Genomic DNA, 23,807 nt, shown 5'->3' with positions numbered 1-23,807 from the left:
GATCAGACAGTCGCAGTTGCTAGACCCTGAACCTTGCTATATCCTGACATCTCCAAACTCAACAAGCCAAAAGAACATCCTGTGCCATAGCCATACCCTCAACATAGTGCAGTGCCAACTCCAACGAGGAACATCCCTCACAGCAGGCCATGCCCAATGAACTATCTCTCTCACTCTCTCATTCCCTGTCTCCACCCCCAACCCCTTCTGTCTCCCCCCCCCCCCCCTTCCCTGCTGTACGTCTATTCAAATTAACAGGTTCTCAAAGTCTTAGGGGGTCGCCCCAGGCAACAGGATGGGTACGCCATTAGCCACTGCTACAGTCTGTGCTACCTATCTGATAGAGGGAGAGATGGGTTAGTGAGGCATGGGGCGTCTGCTCATTCACACGCACTGCTTACCAGGACAGGGGTGGGCAATCCGAGTGGTGGAGGGAAGAAGGGGGGGGATCTACTGCAAGGGCTCGTTTACACTGTGTCAGAATGTGTGTGTGTGTGTGTGGGAGAGTATCTATCTCTCTGTGTGTGTCTCCAGTGTGCATGTGTGTCTGCGCGTACTCTCCGGCGCGAACGCAGAGCTGGAAATGCTGAGACCGACAGCTGGTTTATTTTTGGGTCAGTGACAGTGTGTCAATGGCCGCAGATGCGTCGGAAAGGAAGGCTCTGAGATACCAACAGACCCTGGTCAGTTCTCTTTCTCCCACGCTCTCTTCCTCTCTCTCTCTGTCTCTCTCCTCTCACGTCCTATCCCTCCGTAACTCTGTCAGTAACTTCTCCTCTGATCTCATTCCATTCGCTCTCAGCGTACCACTGTGTAACGCTACCTATCTCTGCCGCTTCATCTCTAACTCGGAAATGAATCTTGCGCAATCTCTTGCATGACATATCGGGTCGTCCCTGCTCTTGCATAGGGAGCATGGGGAGGGACACAGTATTGTCACGGTGGTCACAGAGACCTCTTAGCAGGCCTGTTACTGTGGCAACAGGCTCATGGCAACAGGTGTCTTGTGAGTCTGAGGACCACACACCTTCAGTCTCCGTCTCAACTCTCTCTCACCGTCTTGCTCTTACTCTCTCTGCCTTTCTCGGCCACCTGTTCATTAGCCTCTCCACCTTTCGGTCCTTTCGTTGCTTACCCACAAACATAATGCATTTTTAAGAGGAGATAGATGTTTGTTTGTTCAACTACCTCCTTGGTTTTGTATGATGGTAAGTGCCTCTCCATGCTCTCAGATAGACCTGGGAGAAATGTGTTTGCATGAAAAGTGTGATTTCCTCCATGGTGATAAATCTAGGTTAAATCAGTGTGGTGTGGTGTGGTGTGGGAAGGGGTAAACCCAATTGTGCACGTGGAATATGCTTGTAATCTCGGCGCGTCACGTAGTCTAAGACCCCGGGGAACAGATTGTTCCAAAACATCCAGAGGGACATAAACCATTGGACGTTCAGAATGTTTTTTGGATTCTTAAGAAACACGCAGGATGTAAATTGGTGTGGCGTATTGTATTTAACAGGGAAACCGTATACCGCGGGGCTTTGGCTAAGGCCATAGGCTGTTAGACTGTGTGTCCACATGGTGATGGGTATGTGTGTGTGTGTGTGTGTGTGTGTGTGTGTCTACACCTGCGTATCTGCGTGTGGGTGTGTGTGTGTGTGTGTGTGCATGTACTGTATGTCCTGTGTGTGTGTGTGTGTGTGTGTGTGTGTGTGTGTGTGTGTGTGTGTGTGTGCATGTACTGTATGTCTTGTGTGTGTGTGTGTGTGTGTGTGTGTCTACACCTGCGTATCTGCGTGTGGGTGGGTGTGTGTGTGTGTGCATGTACTGTATGTCCTGTGTGTGTGTGTGTGTGTGTGTGTGTGTGTGTGTGTGTGTGTGCATGTACTGTATGTCCTGTGTGTGTGTGTGTGTGTGTGTGTGTGTGTGTGTGTGTGTGTGTGTGTGCGTGCGTGCGTGCGTGCGTGCGTGCGTGCGTGCGTGCGTGCGCGTGTGTGTGTGTGCACATGTGTGTGTGTTTGTGCAGACCATGTGGACTGTGATAACTGTATGTTTACACTGTCACCCGGGAGGGCTAAAAGTGTCACTTTTTTGGAGCGGGAGTTTGTTTCTGTTCTCCTTGTCATTGTGCTGGGGAGGATCAAGAAATGATATCACCTGGGGGCCTCCCATTTCATTTCAACAAGATGCCATTGCCAGGCACAATAGAGAGTTATGTGGAGAGTTGTTGACAGACATGCGGAGAATGTATGTGGTTAATACTCTGGAAGACTTTGACTTTACATTCCCGTCATGTGGCCCATTGCTATAGATGTCACGCGTCTATAGTTCGATCCGAACAGCAGATGAATGGACCTGCAAACATACAGAAGGACGGGTGGACGGATGGATGGACAGGCAGGCAGACAGACAGGCAGGCAGGCAGGCAGGCAGGCAGGCAGGCAGGCAGGCAGGCAGGCAGGCAGGCAGGCAGACAGACAGACAGACAGACAGACAGACAGACAGACAGACAGTAGATAGTAGAAAGTAGATAGATTCCTATTTGTTACTACTACTACTATTATTACTGCAACAACTTCTTATATTTTCGTGTCCCTGCTGGTGCCACTTGAGGACATGTTATAATGTGAATACAGTTAAGGGTGTTGTTAGGCCCGACGTGCAGGCGAAGGCCCTGCAACCGCTAACAGTGATTATTCATTGTCACGTTGGTATAATTTATTGGGAGACAGATGCAGGAATGCGTAATCGTTTTTTTTATTGTACCCAAATTACGGCGTGCCATGTAAAGACACGGGGACGAAGACCAAATAAACACGTCTACAACACACAGGGTTGAAACCCAAACAAAAGAGCGAAGAGTACCTCGAATAAATAACACACGCGCACAATAATTAACACATGGGACGAGACCCGTAATCATCTGCACAATCCACAAGGGCACGAAAACCCAAAAACACACCACAGGTACTCACACGCACCAACGGACTTTGGAACACTAATGGACAGCCCAATGGAAACCAAAGGGCAAACTTACTAATCAGTGGGAACAGGGGACAGGTGTGTGTAAAAGTTCCGGAGGGATCCGTGACATTCATAACATGACCGTTATGTATTTTATCCATCCGACTTATCAGTAACAGCTTGACGGTGTAATAAATGTAATTCTTCACATTACATTGTCAAGCTGTTACTAAAAAAAGAAACGCACGGATGGAATCCGTAACTGTCAGAAGGCAGAGCTCATGAATCATAATCTATTCCCATGTTGTTTTCTCTGATTTGAATCGACCCTAACTATCTCACGGGTGTGTCCAGGTATGTGCCTCCATTGTGAAAACTACTAAAAGAGCCGTTATTATGTTCATTGAGATGAAATCTATTTTGCAGTGTTGATCAAATCCACACGGAGTGATTTGATGTCTCTCTGTATACTTTATAATAAACGTGCTTGCTTTCCGCTTTACGAACATGCCCAAATGCCGTGGTCCATTCACACCTACCTCTCCCTTACAGAAATCCTTGAGGGTCAGCGGGACGACAGACAAGCAGACAGATAGTGAGAGATTGGGAGATACACCCAGAGGGCGAGAGATAGAGAGAGTGAGAGGTGTGGAGAAGTGTGTAGTGGTGAACGTTGGGTCACACCGGTGCTAAATATAACTACCAGAGTAGAGTTACACCCGGTGAGAAAGGGGGAGAGAGGGAAAGTGAGGTGCATGAGGTGTAGATGCAGAAGAGAGCAAGGGGCTCAGAGGGGAGGAGAAATATGGAGAAAGAGGGGGATTACATGTACTGACAGAGGTAGGGAAAGGCAGAGGATGACTGAAATAGACTGATGGGAGTTGTGAGAGAGCAGCGACCTGATGGTATGGGATAAAACACGTGTATCAGTCACACAGGTGTCATTTCTCATTTGAAAACTTTTAAATTGACCAGCTTGTTGATAAAGTGTTTATACAGGCACTTTACAAGACTGAACTGAATGTATCAACAAGCAAACTGATGGGGACGTTAATATTACAATGGTTACAAAACCTTTAGCATATGACCTACTGTGACCTACTGTGACCTACTGTGACCTACTGTGACCTACTGTGTAGTATATTAGTAGTTGTAGTATATTATAGTGTGTAGAATAGCCAATAGCCATATGATAGTGATGCATTACAGTCATGGACCAGTTAGTTGACTGTCCTAAGTTAGATCCAGTTAGATGCTAGTTAAGTAAATGCCTAATAAATGTTTGTGAAAACATCTGTGTGTTACTAGACATATATATTGGTGAAATATTTAAGATTCCAACTCGCCCATGGCCTTTGTTGGAGGAGTGAGCATCAAAGAGATTTGCCTTTCTGTCACAGGAGTTTGCCAAGATGTTATGTTACCACAATGTATTCTGAAGGTGAAAGACGGCCTTGAGTTTGTATAGAAACGACTAGGAAACACAAGGACCCTGATAAAAAAAATAGGGCAAATAAAAATGGAGTGAGGATTAAGTCTCAAGGTAGACCTCTCGCTAATAAGGGAATCTGTAGGGGGAGAATTTCTTTATGTTCCCCAAACAAATTTTTAAATCTAACTTACAGTATGGAATCATTTACAATGAAACCAAATGTTTCTATAAAACATTATTATGATATTTTGTCATTATTAACATGATTATCTTTTGAGTATCTTTTGGTGTGTAGAGGATCGTCACTCAATTGCAGGTGGGGTTACGGCTAACCACACCTTGCACTATTTTCCAGGGGTGAGTCGGTTGAGAGCGGTTTCTTCTTCCTTGGTATAGTATAACAAGTGGCATAACCAAGGCTTTACTGCTGCACTTCAGGGGACTGAAAGTATTTCTGACTCCTTTTCTGGAGGCTAGTATTTCCCAGTAAATCCATGACTACAGCCAAATGGATTTTGTGTACACATAATATCCGTAAGTCTGCTACTGACACTTGTGTTGAATTCAGTCATTCAAATCCAACAACACACTGTTATAAAAGATTCATTGTTACTAAATCCTGTCCACAGAATCCGCAGACGGCAGCTGGGAAAGTTCCCGCATGAAAAATACTACCGCTTACCGTTTACAGTACTTACTATAGAATTATGTAGTAAACTGTAGAATACTATACTACACACTGTAGTATCCCTCGATTGTGTAGTGCTTACTGTAGCATTTTGTAGTATACTGTAGAATAGTACATTACACACTGTAATATCCTTTGGTCGTGTAATGATTACTATAGATGTTGTAGAAAACTGTAGAATACTATAGTAAATACTACATTATTATCCGCAAAAACACTATAAATACTATTTCTGCAAAAATACCACACTTGTTTAACTATAGTAAATACTACAGTATTTAAATTGTAAATACTCTGTCCATTCCCCTCCCCCATATCGCCGTTTGTGCCACCCATAAATGAGAAACCTACATGCCAAGTATAGACCATACTATTGTGTTCCCTACAGGTTATAGAAAAGAGTAGAAGCTCTGACCTATCAGTTCAGTCCCCAGTCCTACCTACCTACAGGTTATGGAAAAATGACTCTTTTTGTATTTCTCCAGTAGGTTTCCTCAAGGAGAAAGCCTCCACTTCTATGTCAAAGACAATAAAACATAGTAAATACTACAGTAATGTCCACAAAAACACTACAGTAAATACTACAGTGTACTACAATCCGCAAAAACACTACATTAATTACTATAGTATATACTACAGTTTTCTTTCACTACAGCATTTATACTATAGTTAACTATAAATAATACAGTATACTACAGTGAATACTACAGTAGAGTCAGCAAAAACACTACAGTGAATACTATAGTATTAATACCAATGTATACTATAGTGTATATTTTTTTAAAGACATCCCCATATATTCTGTCTTGTTTAATTCCTAATTATAACCCCTTAGGACCTATTTTTGAAATGATACAACTTCCCCAGCATATTGTTATAGTAAGAGGTTTGTTGGACAGTTACCCGATACAGGTATAATACAGTCTGATACTTTGTCAAGGCACCCCATGGTAAGCCTGACGGTGATAGGTCTGGTCCAATGGAAGTCATGTCGAGTGTGCAGCTCAGTTTCGTTGGTGATTTATTTGCTATACATTTCTGTGTGTATGACCATGACTGACGTACAGCACTCTTTCTAGGACCCACAGAGACAGACCTGTACTTGTACACTAAATTAAGAGGTGTTGAAAGGTTATTGAAAGGCCGGCCCAAAGCGTCAATGCTAGGCACCACTTGTCACTACTTGTCGCAATGTTGACCAGCGATCAACTGCACTATGCAGATGTTGTTTGTATCTGAGCGCTCATAGTATACATTAGAGGCTTTTCAGACTCCACACAACAGATTGTTGGTTTCCCACAAAATATTTTGTTTCACTAATTCAATGATGTCTGATGTATGATGTCTATGTGCTTGTGGGGTACCATGGTAAATTACGTGAGAAAGATCCGCTTATCAGATCAAAATGTTCACTAAACAAAGGTACAGTATGTGTATGGATGTATGGGTTCTACTCGATATTGCATATTGTCCCAAGCAGCCCAACACCCCATTGACATTGATCTGTGTCTGATTTCAGGAGGATGTTTTGTGTCAACATGCCCTATCCACTGTGTCATGGGCCTTTTCTAATTTTGGCAAAAGTCCATCCTCCACCCTCTCTCCTCCGTCTTCTCTACTCCGTGGCCTGGAAACCGATGAGTGGTTTGAGGAGACCTTTTTCAAAAGGAAGCGAGGAAGGACGTAGGAGAGAGGACGCAGGAGTTCAGCAAATCCAACTGAGAAAAGGCCATAGCATGGAGTTGCAATGTAGACCTTCACTTTGTGGAACAGATACACTACATGGCCAAAAGTATGGACACCCCTTCAAATGAGTGTATTCGGATATTTCAGACACACCCGTTGCTGACAGGTGTGTATAATCGATCACACAGCCATTCAATCTCCGTAGACACACATTGTCAGTAGAATGGCCCGTACTGACGAGCTCAGTGACTTTCAACGTGGCACCGTCATAGGATGCCACCTTTCCAACAAGTCAGTTCATCAAATGCCCTGCTAGAGCTGCCCCGGTCAACTGTACGTGCTGTTGTTGTGAAGTGGAAAGGTCTAGGAGCAACAACGGCTCAGCAGCGAAGCGGAAGCCACACAAGCTCACAGAACGGGACCACCAAGTGCTGTAGCGTGTAAAAATCCTCTTTTCTCTGTTGCAACCCTCACTACCGATTTCCTAACTGCCTCTGGAAGCAACATCAGCACAAGAACTGTTCATCAGGATCTTCGCACAAGCTTAAGATCACCATGCGCAATGCCAAGCGTCGGCTGGAGTGGTGTAAAGCTCGCCGCCATTGGGGCAGTGGAAACACATTCTCTGGAGTGATGAATCAGGCATCAACATCTGATAATCCAACAAACTAATCTGGGATTGGTGGATGCCAGGAGAACGCTACCTGCCCGAATGCATACTGCCAACTGTAAAGTTTGGTGGAGGAGCAATAATGGTTTGTGGCTGTTTTTCATGGTTCGGGCTAGGCCCCTTAGTTCCAGTGAAAGGAAATATTAACGCTACAGCTTACAATGACATTCTAGACGATTCTGTGCTTTCAACTTTGTGGCAACAGTTTGGGGAAGGCCCTTTCCTGTTTCAGATAGACAATGCCCCCGTGCACAAAGCGAGGTCCATACAGAAATGGTTTGTCAAGATCGGTGTGGAATAACTAGACTGGCCTGCACAGAGCCCTGACCTCAACCCCATCAAACACCTTTGGGATGAATTGGAACGCCGAATGCGAGCCAGGCCTAATCACCCAACATCAGTTCCAGACCTCAATAATGCTCTTGTTGCTGAATGGAAGCAAGTCCCCGCAGCAATGTTCCAATGTCTAGTGGAAAGCTTTCCCAGAAGAGTGGAGCAAAGGGGGGACCAACTCCATATTAATGACCATGATTTTGGATTGAGATGTTTGATGAGCAGGTGTCCACCTACTTTTGGCAATGTTGTGTATAACAATTGCTTTAAAGGACATAAATGTAGACTACAACAATGGAGGCTGCACATAGTGTCTCGGTAATAAGCAAACATGACTCATTTGGTTATTTGTGTTTTACATGGAACCTCACATTACCTGAACTGTATTATGACCAGTGGTGGAAAAAGTACCCAATTGTCATACTTGAGTAAAAGTATAGATACCTTAATAGAAAGTTACTCAAGTAAAAGTGAAAGTCACCCAGTAAAATACTACTTGAGTAAAAGTCTAAAAGTATTTGTTTTTAAATATACTTATGTATCAAAAGTAAATGTAATTGCTAAAATATACTTAAGTATCAAAAGTAGAAGTAAAAGTATAAATCATTTCAAATTCCTTATATTAAGCAAAGCAGATGGCTCCATGTTATTTTTAAAATGCATGGATAGGCAGGGGCACACTCCAACACCCAGACTTTATTTACAAAAGATCCATCTGACCACGTGTTCTCTTGATGAGTGTCACGTGTGCTCCCTCTCCGACCTCTAGGTCACCAGGCTGCTCGTTATGGAGCACCTGCGTGTCATCAGACTCACCTGGACTCCATCACCTCCCGGATTACCTTCCCTATATATGTCACTCCCTTTGGTTCCTTCCCCAGGCGTTATTGCTTCTGTTCCTGTGTCATGTCTGTTCGTTGTTCGTGTCTCTTATTTTGTATTATGTTGTGTTTATGTATTAAAACACTCACTCCCTGAACTTGCTTCCTGACTCTCAGTGCACATTGTTACAATAAGTGCGTGAATTTCACAATTTTCCTGTTCTGCTAAGCATTCAGAATGTAAATAATGCTTTTGGTCGTCAGGGAAAACGTATGGAGTAAATAGCATTAATGTTTCTTTAGGAATGTAGTGAAGTAAAAGTTGTAAAAAATATAAATAGTAAAGTAAAGTACATATACCCCAAGAGACTACTTAAGTAGTACTTTAAAGTATTTTTACTTAAGTACTTTACACCACTGATTATGACATTATTCAGGTCTGAAACGTCATTATGTAATTCCATCAGTATGTACATAGATAAAGGTTCATCTGTTTAAATTGATGATGAGGGTCATGTATTGCAATTGTTGCAACCCCCATTACTAGCCTGTTCAACCTCTATTTCATATCGTCTGAGATCCCCAAAGATTGGAAAACTAACATGGTCATCCCCCTCTTCAAAGGAGGAGACGCTCTAGACCCTGTAACAGACATATATCTATCCTACCCTGCCTTTCTAAGGTCTTCGAAAGCCTAGTTAACAAACAGATCCCCCGACCATTTCGAATCCCACCGTACCTTCTCCGCTATGCAATCTGGTTTCCGAGCTGCTCATGGGTGCACCTCAGCCACGCTCAAGGTCCTAAACGATATCATAACCGCCATCGATAAAATACTGTCCAGCCGTATTCATCGACCTGCCCAAGGCTTTCGACTTTGTCAATCACCACATTCTTATCGACAGACTCAACAGCCTTGGTTTCTCAAATGACTGCCTCGCCTGGTTCACCAACTACTTCTCAGACAGAGTTCAGTGTGTCAAATCGGAGAGCCTGTTTTCCGGACGTCTGGCAGTCTCTTTGGGGGTGACACAGGGTTCAATTCTCGGGGCGACTCTTTTCTCTGTATACATCAATGATGTCGCTCTTGCTACCGCTCTTGCTACTGGTGATTCTCTCATCCACCTCTACGTAGATGACACCATTCTGTATACTTCTGGCCCTTCTTTGGACACTGTGTTAACTAACCTCCAGACGAGCTTCAATGCCATACAACCCTCCTTCCGTGGCCTCCAACTGCTCTTACATGCAAGTAAAACTAAATGCATGCTCTTCAACCGATCGCTGCCCGCACCTGCCCGCCCGTCCAGCATCACTACTCTTGACGGTTCTGACTTAGAATATGTGGATAATTACAAATACCTAGGTGTCTGGTTAGACTGTAACATCTCCGTCCAGACTCACATTAGGCATCTCCAATCCAAAATGAAATCTAGAATCGGCTTCTTATTTCGCAACAAAGCATCCTTCACTCATGCTGCCAAACATACCCTCGTAAAATTGACTATCCTACCAATCCTTGACTTCGGCGATGTTGTTTACAAAATAGCCTCCAACACTCTACTCAGCAAATTGGATGCAGTCTATCACATTGCCATCCGTTTTGTCACCAAAGCCCCATACACTACCCACCACTGCGACCTATATGCTCTCGTTGACTGGCCCTCGCCTCATATTCGTCACCAAACCCACTGGCTCCAGGTCATATATAAGTCTTTGCTAGGTAAAGCCCCGCCTTATCTCAGCTCACTGGTCACCATAGCAGCACCCACCCGTAGCACGCGCTCCAGCAGGTATATTTTACTAGTCACCCCCAAAGCCTATTCCTTCTTTGGCCTCCTTTCCTTCCAGTTCTCTGTTGCCAATGACTGGAACGAATTGCAAAAATCACTGAAGCTGGAGACTCATATCTCCCTCGCTAACTTTAAGCATCAGCTGTCAGAGTAGCTCACAGATCATTGCACCTGTACATAGCCCATCTGTAAATAGCCCATCCAACTACCTCATCCCCATATTGTTATTTATTTATTTTTTTTTGTTGCTCCTTTGCACCTCAGTATCTCTACTTGCATGTTCATCTTCTGCACATCTATCACTCCAGTGTTTAATTGCTAAATTGTAATTACTTCGCCACTACAGCCTATTTATTGCCTTACGTCCCTGATCTTACCTCATTTGCACACACAGTATATAGATTGTTTTCTATTGTGTTATTGACTGTACGTTTGTTTATTCCATGTGTTGTTGTTTGTGTCAAACTGCTTTGCTTTATCTTGGCCAGGTCGCAGTTGTAAATGAGAACTTGCTCTCAACTGGCCTACCTGGTAACATAAAGGTGAAATAAAAATAAAAATAAATCAATTGAGCCACTAAAACAATATCATGCAAATGAAACAATAACAGTGTAGGTTTGAAGACCATTGAACTGTTAGTTTGGAAAATATTGGCGTTGACATGTTCCTTACAAGATTTTCTGCTGTTTGATAGTTTTTTTATCATATTCATTAGTAGACTTTATTGACCGTTTATGCAAGTGAATTAGAATATGTCTTCTTCCGTTTAGAATTGGAATGTTAAATTTCCCACCTCTCTAGTTTGATTGTGAAAGGTGTCTGTCATGATTACAAAGTGAGTGAAATACTTACCCACAACCCACTGCTGGTCTTGTCTGATACAGTATCAAATACCTTGAATCTTGGCTTGATCTTTGGTTGGTGTAGTAGCTTACCAACCACCTGCTCCCCCCACCCCCATCAGAAACTAACGTAATAGCTATCACTCAAAAAGATACATTCCATGCATTGTAATTTCACTATGATAAAAGCCAAGTAATGTAGTATTAGATGTATTAGACAATAGGACATTATTTTAGTGTGTCATGTATGTGTTTATGAAAGTATGTCCATGTTTCTGTGTGTGAGAGAGTTGCGAGGTGGAGTTATCTCTTTGCCAGATGTCTGGATGCGGTCCAGAGGGAATTCATCCAAATGTAGACCCACGCTTCCTCTCTACGAGATTTAGAGTCAACATGTCGAGGAGTTTGTCTTTCTGTATGACCCGTCCGCCAGGATGCGGTGAGATCCAAAAGTATTGGGACAGTGACAATTTTTGATTTGTTTTGGCTCTGTACTCCAGCATTTTGGATTAACGTGGATGCTACCATTACTTTGTGCCCAATAGAAATGAATGGTAAATAATTTATTGTATCATTTTGGAGTCAATGTTACTGTAAATAAGAATAGAGTATGTTTCTTAACACTTCTGCATTGTGTATTTTTTTATTTTTTTAAATTTCACCTTTATTTATTTAACCAGGTAGGCTAGATGAGAACAAGTTGTCATTTGCAACTGCGACCTGGCCAAGATAAAGCAAAGCAGTTCGACACATACAACAACACAGAGTTACACATGGAGTAAACAAACATACAATCAATAATACAGTAGAAATGGATGCTACCATGATTACGGATAATCTTGAATGAATCGTGAATAATGATGAGTGAGAACATTACAGAGGCATAAATATCATACCCCCCCCACCCCCCCCACCCCCCCCCACCCAAAATAAATGATAACCTCCCCTGCTATTGTAATGGTGTTGAGGTTATAATGTCTTGGAGGGTATGATATTTGTGGCTACAGAGCCAAAACAACAAGAAATATGTGACTGTCCCAATACTTTTGGAGCTTACTGTACATTATGAGACTCTCCCACATTCTGAAACAATCAACATATGTTTATTTATTTTAAGTTCTTCTTTGATACATATATTAGATGCATATATTATATTTATATATTTTCATAACATACAGTACCAGTCAAAGTTTGGACACACCTACTAATTCAATGTTTTTTCTTTATTTTTACTATGTTCCACATTGTAGAATAATAGTGAAGACATCAGAACTATGAAATAACATATGGAATCATGTAGAAAGCAAAAAAGTGTTTTAAAAAAATCTAAATATATTTTAGATTTTTAGATTCTTCAAAGTAGCCACCGTTTGACTTGATGACAGGTTTGCACATGCTTGGCATTCTCTCAACCAAAATAATTATTTTCTCAACGGTCTTGGAGTGCCCACATATTCTGAGCATTTGTTGGCTGCTTTTCCTTCACTCTGCGGTCCAACTCATCCCAAACCCTCCCAATTGGCTTGAGGTCGGGTGATTGCGGAGGCCAAGTCATCTGATGCAGCACTTCATAACCCTCCTTCATGGTCAAATAGCCCTTACACAGCCTGGAGGTGTGTTGGGTCATTGTCCTGATGGAGAACAAATGATACTCCCACTAAGCACAAACCAGATGGGATGACGTATCGCTGCAGAATGCTGTGGTAGCCATGTTGATTAAGTGTGCCTTGAATTCTAAATAGATCACTGACAGTGTCACCAGCAAAGCACCCCCACACCATCCCACCTCCTCCTCCATGCTTCATGGTGCGAACCATACATGCAGAGATCACCTGTTCACCTACTCTGTGTCTCACAAAGACACGGCGGTTGGAACCAAAAATCTCAAATTTGGACTCATCAGACCAAAGGACAAATTTTCACCAGTCTAATGTCCATTGCTCGTGGTTCTTGGCCCAAGCAAGTCTCTTCTTATAGGTGTCCTTTAGAAGTGGTTTCTCTGCAGCAATTTGACCATGAAGGCTTGATTCACGCAGTCTCCTCTGAATAGTTGATGTTGATATGTGTCTGTTACTTGTTCTCTGTGAAGCATTTATTTGGGCTGCAATTTCTGAGGCTGGTAACTCTAATGAACTTATTCTCTGCAGCAGAGGTAACTCTGGGTCTTCCTTTCCTGTGACGGTCCTCATGAGAGCCAATTTCATCATGGCCCTTGATGGTTTTTGCAACTGCACTTGAAAAAACTAAAAGTTTTTGAAATTTTTCCGGATTGACTGACCTTCATATCTTAAAGTAATGATGGACTGACGTTTCTCTTTGCTTATTTGAGCTGTTCCTGCCATAATATGAACTTGGTCTTTTACCAAATAGGGTTTCTGTATACCACCCCTACCTTGTCACAACACAACTGATTAAAAAGGAAAGAAATTCCACAAATTCACAAGACACGCATAATATGTTTTGATTTTTTAACAATTTTTTGGTTACTGCATAATTCCACATGTGTTATTTCATAATTTTGATGTCTTCACTATTATTCTACTGTTATGAATACTCAGGGAGAAAAAGGTCTAGAGTCACAGAGCGCGGCAGGTGTTTATTTCGCCCTCACAGATGGCAGGAATCGTGGTCACAGGCAGGCAATGGTCATACACAGGTAGGCAAACAGGCAGGTGAATCCAAACTGGGACTGAAGTCTATAACTGGTTCTCACAAACAAGCTAGGAAAAGGCTAAGTAGAGTCAAACGAACAATACCTCACAAAGGCACAAACAGAATGAACTGAACTAAATAAGGAGCTGATGAGACCAGGTGAGTAACTAACACAGGTGAAATCAATGAACAAAAATGACAGACAGGGCTACGTTCAAGAACACAACGAAACAGAACACAAGGTTGACTAAGAAAATAAATGCAGAACCTTACATCTACAATGTAGGAAATATGAACTGTTACGTGCACATATACTGTATGTAATAATAATAGTATACATACTGCATGATATATATTTTCTTTAAAATATACACATTCAGAGCAAATTAAAATATCTTAAACTGTTGTTTTTTATTTTCCCAAAATAGAATGTTGTCATCCTAACCTTACCTGAACTACATTTTCGGCGGGTCTTCACAGTAGTCCTTTGTTCATGAACATATGGGTAATGTTCTGTAGTCTCTCTTCCTCCTGTCACTTTCAGCTGTATGGGGAATACCGTGAGCACCCGGGTGGGTCTGGCCGGAGAGAGGCCACCCGACTTCTAACAGAGAGACAATGGAAGAAACACCACCACCATCACCATCACCATGGCCACCATCCACAGCATCACCGTGGCCACCATCACCACGGGCACCACCATGGCCACCACCACGGTCACACACATGGACACGGGCACCACAGCAGGCACAGGGGTCGGCATCACTCAGACGAGGTGGGACATGTACAAATGGCTACAGAGCAAGGCAACCCTTTGTCTATAAAGAAACGTCGCTCCTACTCAAAGTGCAGAGGTGAGAAGTCAGTGCTCATTAAAGTCGCAGATGTTAAAAGTGTCTTTATTGCCCCACAATACTCAGAGTTAATACTCAGAGTTAATGTTGCACTTTCAAAATTGTTAGCTTGTGATCAATAGTTGAACATGAACATTGACCAAAACTGGTTATTGTTGTATTAAAATCAAATCTGATTTTAGAATGATGACCTTTTAACACTGTATAGTTGCAAAGTATACATGTAGTTGAAGCTTTATTGTGAATTATCGTCTGTCATGGTGTTTTCTCAGACTGTGTAGCACGGGTACAGAGGTTCCTGGTCACCAAGCTGGGAGAGGACTGGATTTTTCTGGTGCTGCTGGGCATCTCAATGGCGCTGGTCAGCTGGACCATGGACTACACCAGTGCCAAAAGTCTACAATGTACTACAATACCCACAATGCAACACACACTAAACCATCTTGTTTTATGATGATGAGATATGTTTTCACAATGCTTGCATTCAAGCCACTGAACCGGCAATTCATACAGTTGCATGAATGCTTTTACAGCATAAATAGTTATCTAACAAGACACCTGGTTGCTTATTGTTGAGGGTTAGGCTAAGTGATTATCAAAAAGTGTTGCAAAACAGTTCAGCAGTAACCTGATTTGCAAAATGAATCTTGCAAAACAAACATTGCAAAACTTATACTTGAAATTATAAATTATTTTTATAGTCATTACCCAAATTAGGGGGTTGAGTGAAGTTTGTGCAGTGGAATCCCTCAAGGCTCTGTTCTTGGACCGCTACTGTGCAAATGTTATATGCTACCTCTCAGTGATGTTATTCATAAACACAAAGTATTTTCTCTGATATGTGGACGATACACATCTGTACACTGTATAACTTACAAAAGTTTGTTACCAAGCTGCCTTAACATTTTATTTCAAGTCCAATCTGGATTTTGTGTGGAGTTTACTTATTCTAATGTTACTTTAACCTAGTAAAGTAAGTGGAACTCACAAATTAGTATTTAATAACTTGTTGTATAAGTTATTTTAAATTTGCAACCAGGCTGCCTTAAAATGTAAAGTTGTGTCAACATCCTATACAGTTGAAACAACTACTTTGAAAATGACTGACTAAGTCTTTGAAATTATATAATAGAGATTTCAGTAAGGAACATTACCCTCCCATCTGTCTCTTCACCATGTGTGAGTTTTTCAGTGTACTGAGTAATGTCAACAAATCAACAGATCACTTCAACTGCAATGGAATTCTCAGCAACAGTGACAGAAACGTTTACCTTGTTACTTTAAAAAAAATCTACCTTCAACTGAAGTCGCTCTGGATAAAAGCGTCTGCTAAATGTAAAAAAATATATATATAAAAAATGTACGGTTGTAAAACATGCTGGGTATTATTGTAATGAGCTCGGCCCCCCCAAAATATGTTGAAGTCATCTGAACTTGACACTTTCAGTCAGCACTACTGTTACAGTGCATTCGGAAAGTATTCAGACCCCTTCACTTTTTTCACATTTTGTTACTTTACAGCCTTATTCTAAAATTGATTAAATCAAATAAAAAATCCCAGCAATCTACACACAGTATCCCATAATGCAAAGTGAAAAAAAGGTTTTTAGAAATTTTTGCACATTTACACAAAATAAAAAAACCAGATACAACTTATTTACATATTCAGACCCTTTGCCAGGAGATTCGAAATTGAGCTCAGGTGCATCCTGTTACCATTGATCATCCTTGAGATGTTTCTACAACTTTAATTCAATTGATTAGACATAACTTGGAAAGGCACACACCTGTCTATATAAGGTCCCACAGTTGACAGTGCAAATCAGAGCAGAAACCAAGCCATGAGGTCGAAGGAATTGACCGATGAGTTTCGTTGTGTTGAGACACAGATCCGGAGAACGGTACCGAAACATTTATGCAGCATTGAAGATCACCAAGAACACAGTGGCTTCCATCATTTTAAATGGAAGAAGTTTGGAACCACCAAGACTCTTCCTAGAGCTGGCCGCCCAGCCAAACTGAGCAATCGGGGGAGAAGGGCCTTGGTCAGGGTGGTAACCAAGAACCTGATGGTCACTCTGACAGAGCTCCAGAGTTCCTCTGTGGAGATGTGAGAACCTTCCAGAAGAACAACCATCTCTGCAGCACTACACCAATCAGGCCTTTGTGGTACAGTGGCCAGACGGAAGCCACTCCTCAGTAAAAGGCACATGACCACACGATTGTCGTTTGCCAAAAGGCACCTAAAGGACTCTCAGACCATGAGAAACAACATACTCTGGTCGGATGAGTCCAAGATTGATGTCTTTGTGCTAAGCATCACATCTAGAGGAATCCTGGCACCATCCCTATGGTGAAGCATGGTGGTGGCAGCATCATGCTGTGGGGATGTTTTTTCAGCGGCACTGACTGGTAGACTAGTCAGGATCAAGGGAAAGATGAATGGAGCAAAGTACAGAGAGATCATTGATGGAAAGCTGCTGCATATGCGCTCAGGACCTCAGACTGGGGCAACAATTTACCTTCCGAAAGGACAACAACAATAAGCGCACAGCCAAGACAACCCAGGAATTGCTTCGGAACAAGTGTCTGAGTGTCCTTGAGTGGCCCAGCCAGAGCCCGGACTTGAACCTGATCGAACATCTCTGGAGAGACCTGACAATAGCTGTGCAGCGACGCTCCGCATCAGACTTGACAGAGCTTGAGAGCATCTGCAGAGAATAATGGGAGAAACTCCCCAAATACAGGTGTGCCAAGCTTGTAGCGTCATACCCAAGACGACTCAAGGCTGTAATTGCTGCCAAAGGTTCTTGAACAAAGTACTGAGTAAAGGGTCTCAATATATATGTAACTGTGATATTTCATTATTATTATTTTGTATAAATGTGTATACATTTCTAAACACCTGTTTTTGCTTTGTTCATTATGGGTTATTGTGGGTAGATTGATGAGGGGGGGGGGGAACGATTTAATCCATTTTAGAATAAGGCTGTAACGTAACAAAATGTGGAAAAGGTCAAGGGGTCTGTTGCTTCAGTTGATTTAACTTCATGGTTGTGAATTTCTAAGTTGAGTAAACATTGTTTTTTGCTAACTCGATTTGATAAGCTTTGACATTTTAAACTTAATATTTTGTCAACTCAACAAATGTAGCAAATTGAGTTGACTTGGCTAGATACAACTAGTCATTTTGACTGAATCTCAATATCTTTTTTTACAGTGTACATTTCGATGAAACACGGGTGAAACTAAGCAAGTCAGTGCCTCTCTCACAGAATATTACTAATGGCAAGAGAAACATCTACAAAGGGAAAGGACATCTGTCAGTCCAGATGGACTGACAGTTCATCCAAGAAATAGGGCATCTTAGTGTATTTTCTTTGTAACTGTCTGTGTCAGTGTCTGCCCTGTCATAACCAACTTCCCTTTCTCCTCTCTTCTCACCCCCCTTACCTTATCCTCCGTCCTCTTCCCTCATCTTCACCCCTTGTTCTGTGTCTTCCCCTCATTTCCTCCTCCCCCTCCTCCCTATTGCCCTTCCTCCTTCCCCTTTCTGTTTTGCTCACCTGCTCCTCTACCTTCCTGCTTTTTCTCACATCCCTTCACATGCCTCACTTTCACCCCTCCCCTCAATTTCACTCCCCCCTGTCAGTGTATAAGTGGATTCACTGGGAGCTGAGGGGTAATGTCCTGCTCCAGTACCTGGCTTGGGTCAGCTATCCCATGGCGCTCATCATGTTCGCCTCCTTCTTCTGCCACCTGGTCGCCCCACAAGCCATCGGTGTGTACCCGCTCACTCACTCAATGCTTACTGCTTACTTTCCCCATCACCCGCCACCCCTAATGACCTGTTACCCACAGTCCGTTATCCATTGATCTTCTCCCCTCTCTGCTTGTGTACCTACCTAGCCCTGTCCTCACACACTGATGACCACACTGTCTATCTAGAGCTATGACCTTTCCTTGTCGTTCTGAGACAAACATATTTGGTTTTCCTGTAAAACAACAATTTTGTAATTCTACTTCTTCCCTGACCTCTTTTCACCTCCCCACCCTGTCTGTCTGTCTGTCTGTCTGTCTCGCTCTCTCTTGCTCTCTCTCTTGCTCTCTCTCTCTCTCTCTCTCTCTCTCTCTCTCTCTGTCTCTCTCTCTGTCTCTCTCTCTGTCTCTCTCTCTCTCTCTGTCTCTCTCTCTGTCTCTCTCTCTCTCTCTCTCTCTCTCTCTCTCTCTCTCTCTCTCTCTCTCTCTCTCTCTCTCTCTCTCTCTCTGTCTCTCTCTCTTTCTCTCTCTCAGGCTCTGGTATTCCTGAGCTGAAGACCATTCTCAGAGGGGTAGTGTTGAAGGAGTATCTGACCGTCAGGGCTTTTACTGCCAAGGTCATTGGTCTGACTGCAGGTCTGGGCAGTGGGATGCCAGTAGGGAAAGAGGTGGGTTACACACACTCACATCTGATTCCCTGATTACAGCTATCTAAAAAGCCACTACAAGTTTCCTTGTTTCTGCCCCCTTGTCTTCCACTTTTTCTTCCCAAGGGCCCATTTGTTCATATCGCCAGCATTTGTGCTGCTGTGCTGAGCAAGTGTATGACGTTCTTCTCAGGAGTCCATCAGGTGAGCAGTTACTTGACCAACATTGAGAACACGGACATTACCGTTTTGTCAGATCACTTCGCATTATACTTTTAGATGTTTTTCCATTGAGGTTCTCTTTTCCTCCCCCGGTTCCTTGTCTACTTGTATGGGATCCCCTTGCCCCTTTCCCTCTCTCTGTCTGTCTGTCCCTTCCTCTCTACATCTCTGCTGCCCTCTCTCTGTCACCGTCTCTCTGTGTGTCAGTAGAGCCCATACTGCTACACAGACATCCTTACAGTTGGCTGTGCGGTTGGGGTGGGTTGCTGTTTCGGTACCCCTCTTGGAGGTACAACACTGTTTTCCTTTTCAATTCACCTTCCATCCATCTAGTATAAAGCAAGCTACAAATTCAGCTCAAGCAAATGTCATGTGTCTGACAATCAATATAGGCATGGTGTTGAAATGGCCTCAGTTATGTGTATTTGTGACAGGTCGTCATGGCAAGTCTTCAAAATGCAATATGCGATCTGGAGTTGAACTATGTGCCACATTGTCTGATATGACGTCTGACTGATATTTGACCTCTCTCTTGCTTTGATCCTGCCGCGCCACCAGGGGTGCTGTTCAGCATCGAGGTGACGTCCACTTACTTTGCCGTGAGGAACTACTGGAGAGGCTATTTCGCCGCCACCTTCAGTGCCTTCATATTCAGAGTGCTCTCTGTGTTCAACAAAGACGCAGGTGGGTCCGTGAACCACATGCACGGTGAGGTATTGCGTGTGGGCCAGTGACAAGAAATCTATATTCAGTCCGTTTAAAATGCAGGCAGTGACACAACAAAATGTGGAGAATGTGAAGGGATGTGAATTTCTGTGGAACTATACATGATAAATAGTATAATGTTCGTGTATAAGTTCTAAGATTCTCTGTCGCTCTATTATCCCCTGTCTTTTCGTCCTCCACAGTCACCATCACTGCTCTCTTCCGCACCAAGTTCCGCATGGACTTCCCCTTTGACCTCCAGGAGCTGCCTGCATTTGCCATCATCGGGTGAGAGAAAGGGTCGAGAGCCCCCAGGAGCGTGGTGAGGGCACGGCGACCACACTGTGTGGAGTTCGTTGTCGTAACCCAACATGAATGCCTAACCTCATTCCATGTGCCATCAAGCTCTTACATTGGTAGTTATTTTAAGAACGGAGATGGCGTGTATGGTTTTGCCTGCCAGTGTGCTTGCTTCAGCTTCCTAGATTGCAGACCTAGAAAAAAACGATATTACAGGCTAGATCGACACCAACTAAACTTACATCTGAAGCAGGCACACATACTGTATGTTATTCAGAAAATGTACCTTCTCTTGTTCTTATTTGAACCTTGAGAGTGAGTGAGGTAAAGGTGCTGGTGGTTGTCACTGCAGGATCTCCTGCGGCTTCCTGGGGGCCTTCTTCGTCTGGCTGAACCGCCAGGTGGTGCTGTTCATGAGGAAACCCAACGCCATGACACGCTTCCTCACCAGACAGTGAGTTAAAGGGACGGGGGTGATGTATTTTGATGAGACACATGAGGAAAATGCAAACCTGAATTGGGGAGGATCAGGCTAGGGGCTTAGTAGAATGGAACAGAATAGAATAGAATCATCCATTGTCTATTCTCCAAACAAATTCTTGTTGCCGACTGGTGCGTTTTACAAGAACAGACAATCAAACCATCATCCAGGCATTGATCGATCCATCTATAAGCAATTAGCGGTCTCTGAAAAAGAAACTAGTTACACTCTCGCTCCAATAGAAATGAATGATTTAGCAGCAACCAGTGCAGCTGCTTTTGTCAGAGCTGAACATAGTTACACTGTAGGGAAGATGATGGATGGGAGCACTGGAATTAGACCAACAGAGACCAGGAGGATGTAATTATATTGTCAGCTTTGAGAGTGTTAAATTGGTGCTTGTTCTTAGGCCTGTCCTACTGGGAGAAAGAGGGACGTTTTCTTATAGGAGGAGAAACAGGACATTTGTGAAGAGGGTATTATGGCATAGGGTGCAGTTATATTGAGAGGATTATATAGTGCCATCGTAAAGTATTCACACCCCGTGTCTTATTCGCCATTTTGTTGTGTAGCAAAGTGGGATTAAAATTGATTTAATTGTCTTTTTTTTTGTCAACAATCTACACAAACTACTCAAAGTGGAAGAAAAATGCTTAGAAAATAAAGCACTAACACTTTGGTTAGATAAGTATTCAACCCCCTCAGTTAATACATGTTAGAATCACCGTTGGCAGTGATTATAGTCTCTCTGGGTAAGTCTCTAAGAGCTTTGCAAAGCTGGATTGTCCAATATTGGCCCATTATTTATTTATTTTTTACTCCAAGCTCTGGTCTAGTTGGTTGTTGATCAGTGCTAGACATCCATGTTCATAGATTTTCAAGCCAATTTAAGTCCACACTGTAACTAGGCCACTCAGGAACATTTGATGTCGTCTTGGTAAGTAACTCCAGTGTACATTTAGCCTTGTGTTTTAGATTATTGTCCTGCTGAAAGGAGGATTTGTCTCCCAGTGTCTTTTGGAAAAAAAAGCATACCGAAGCAGGTTTTCCTCTGGGACCTTGCCTGTGCTTAGCTCTATTCCTTTTCTTTTTATCCTAGAAAACTAGTGCTTGCTGATGACAAGCATATCCATAACATAATGCAGCCGCCACCATGCTTGAAAATATGAAGAGTGGTACTCAGTGATGTGTTGTGTTGGATTTTCACCATACATAATGCTTTAAATTTAGGACAAAAAGTGCATTTTTTGGTCACATTTTTTGCAGTATTACTTTGATGCCTTATTGCAAACAGGATGCATGTCTTGCAATATTTCTATTCTGTACAGTCTTCCTTCGATTCCCTCTGTCATTTAGGTTAGCATTGTGTAGTAACTACCATGTTGTTGATACATCCTCAGTTTTCTCCTATCACAGTCATTAAACTCTGTAACTGGTTTAAAATCCCCATTTGGCTTCATGGTGAAGTCCCTGAGCGGTTTCCTTCCTCTCCATCAATTGAGTTAGGAAGGACGCCTGTATCTTTCAGTGGCCGTCAGTGCCATTTAAGATGAGGGAGGACAAAAAAAAATGTTCTTCTCATGAGCATGGCCTTGTTTTCTATTACAGTGTGTTGGATGACTGTCATTCATATTCCATTCACCCAGTTCAATGTACAATTGATGGGTTTAGGCTACTACATGATACTCCAATTTTCCCTATACCCATCAAGAGGTTGCTGCAACCTAGCCTATGAATAAAAGTTTACAATGTAAGTGCACACAGGTCGAGAGAGAGAAGTTTGAGGTGATACCACCTACCACTCTTGCCTGCATCTAGCTGATATAGGGTGTAATCATTAGTCCAACAGTTGCAAATATGAGTTTCTATTGGACAAATTCAGGTATGTTTATCCCTGTTTTGTTTTAGCAGCGTGTGATTAAATTTAGCATAGTTTTATCTAAAAAGGATAACGTTTTTAAATGTTTTAAAATGTTTGTTTTTATGAAATTCACTGAGGAGGAGGGTCCTCCTCTTCCCCCTCTGAGGAGCCTCCACCGGAATCTTTGTAGTGACTGGGTGTATTGATACACCATCCAAAGTGTAAATAATAACTTCTCCATGCTCAAAGGGGATACTCAATGTCTGTTTTTTTTTGTCATCTTCCAATAGGTGTCCTTCTTTGCAAGGCATTGTAATACCTCCCTGGTCTTTGTCGTAGAATCTGTGCTTGAAATTCATTGCTCGACTAAGGGACATTACAGATAATTGTATGTGTGGGGTACAGAGATAAGGTAGTCATAAAACAATTATGTTAAACACCATTATTGCACAGAGAATTAGTCCATGCAACTTATTTTCTTTATTTATTTAGGCTTGACAAAACAAAGGGGTTGAATATTTACTGTCTTAAGACATTTCAGCTTTTCATTTTTTATTAATTTGTAAAAAATTCTAAAAACAGAATTCCACTTTTACATTGCGAGGTATTGTGTGTAGATCAGTGGCACAAAATCTAAATTAAATCCATTTTAAATTCAGGCTGTAACACAACAAAATGTGGAAAAAGTAACGGGGTGGGAATACTTCCTGAAGGCACTGTATGCTGTATGCCACTTAGCAGACATTTTTATCCAAAGCTATTTACAGTCATGTGTGCATACATTTTACGCAAGGGTGGTCCCAGGAATCGAACCCACTATCCTGGCGTTGCAAGTGCTGAAGCGTGCTCTACTAGCCGAACTACAGAGAACCACAGGGACATAGGGTTGGAACATAGAGTTTTTAATCCCTTTTCTTTCCCCAGCCGACTGATTTTCCCCGGTGTTGTGACCTTAGTGATAGCCAGCTTGACCTTTCCCCCTGGATTTGGACAGTTCATGGCTGGAGAGGTCAGAGTTCAAATATAATTGTATTTGCCAATTTTTGTTTCATCTCTCACTATGAATATGCTCTGTAGAAGTCCCTGTTTATTGGGACTTGAAA

At 42.6% G+C, this 23,807-nt stretch overlaps 1 protein-coding gene across 1 annotated transcript in view; it reads left to right on the top strand.

Annotated features, from left to right (window-relative positions):
* Window positions 1–476: 476 nt before the first annotated feature.
* The window catches only part of LOC110489263 (chloride channel protein 1), a 44,219-nt gene continuing 20,888 nt past the window's right edge, over window positions 477–23,807 (top strand). Inside the window, exons 1-11 of the mRNA XM_036971629.2 lie at window positions 477–683; window positions 14,420–14,729; window positions 15,002–15,133; window positions 18,382–18,510; window positions 19,023–19,156; window positions 19,262–19,339; window positions 19,568–19,646; window positions 19,916–20,041; window positions 20,266–20,350; window positions 20,715–20,816; window positions 23,629–23,713. Of these exons, the coding sequence (XP_036827524.1) occupies window positions 633–683; window positions 14,420–14,729; window positions 15,002–15,133; window positions 18,382–18,510; window positions 19,023–19,156; window positions 19,262–19,339; window positions 19,568–19,646; window positions 19,916–20,041; window positions 20,266–20,350; window positions 20,715–20,816; window positions 23,629–23,713 (1,311 nt within the window). The 5' untranslated portion in view covers window positions 477–632. The remainder of the gene's footprint in view (window positions 684–14,419; window positions 14,730–15,001; window positions 15,134–18,381; window positions 18,511–19,022; window positions 19,157–19,261; window positions 19,340–19,567; window positions 19,647–19,915; window positions 20,042–20,265; window positions 20,351–20,714; window positions 20,817–23,628; window positions 23,714–23,807) is intronic.

Source organism: Oncorhynchus mykiss, chromosome 30 (genome assembly GCF_057628025.1).
Source record: "Oncorhynchus mykiss isolate SJ-2025 chromosome 30, ASM5762802v1, whole genome shotgun sequence".
Taxonomy (NCBI): Eukaryota; Metazoa; Chordata; class Actinopteri; order Salmoniformes; family Salmonidae; genus Oncorhynchus; species Oncorhynchus mykiss.
Note: the sequence above shows the minus strand (reverse complement) of the source record. Positions and strands in the feature narration are given on the sequence as shown.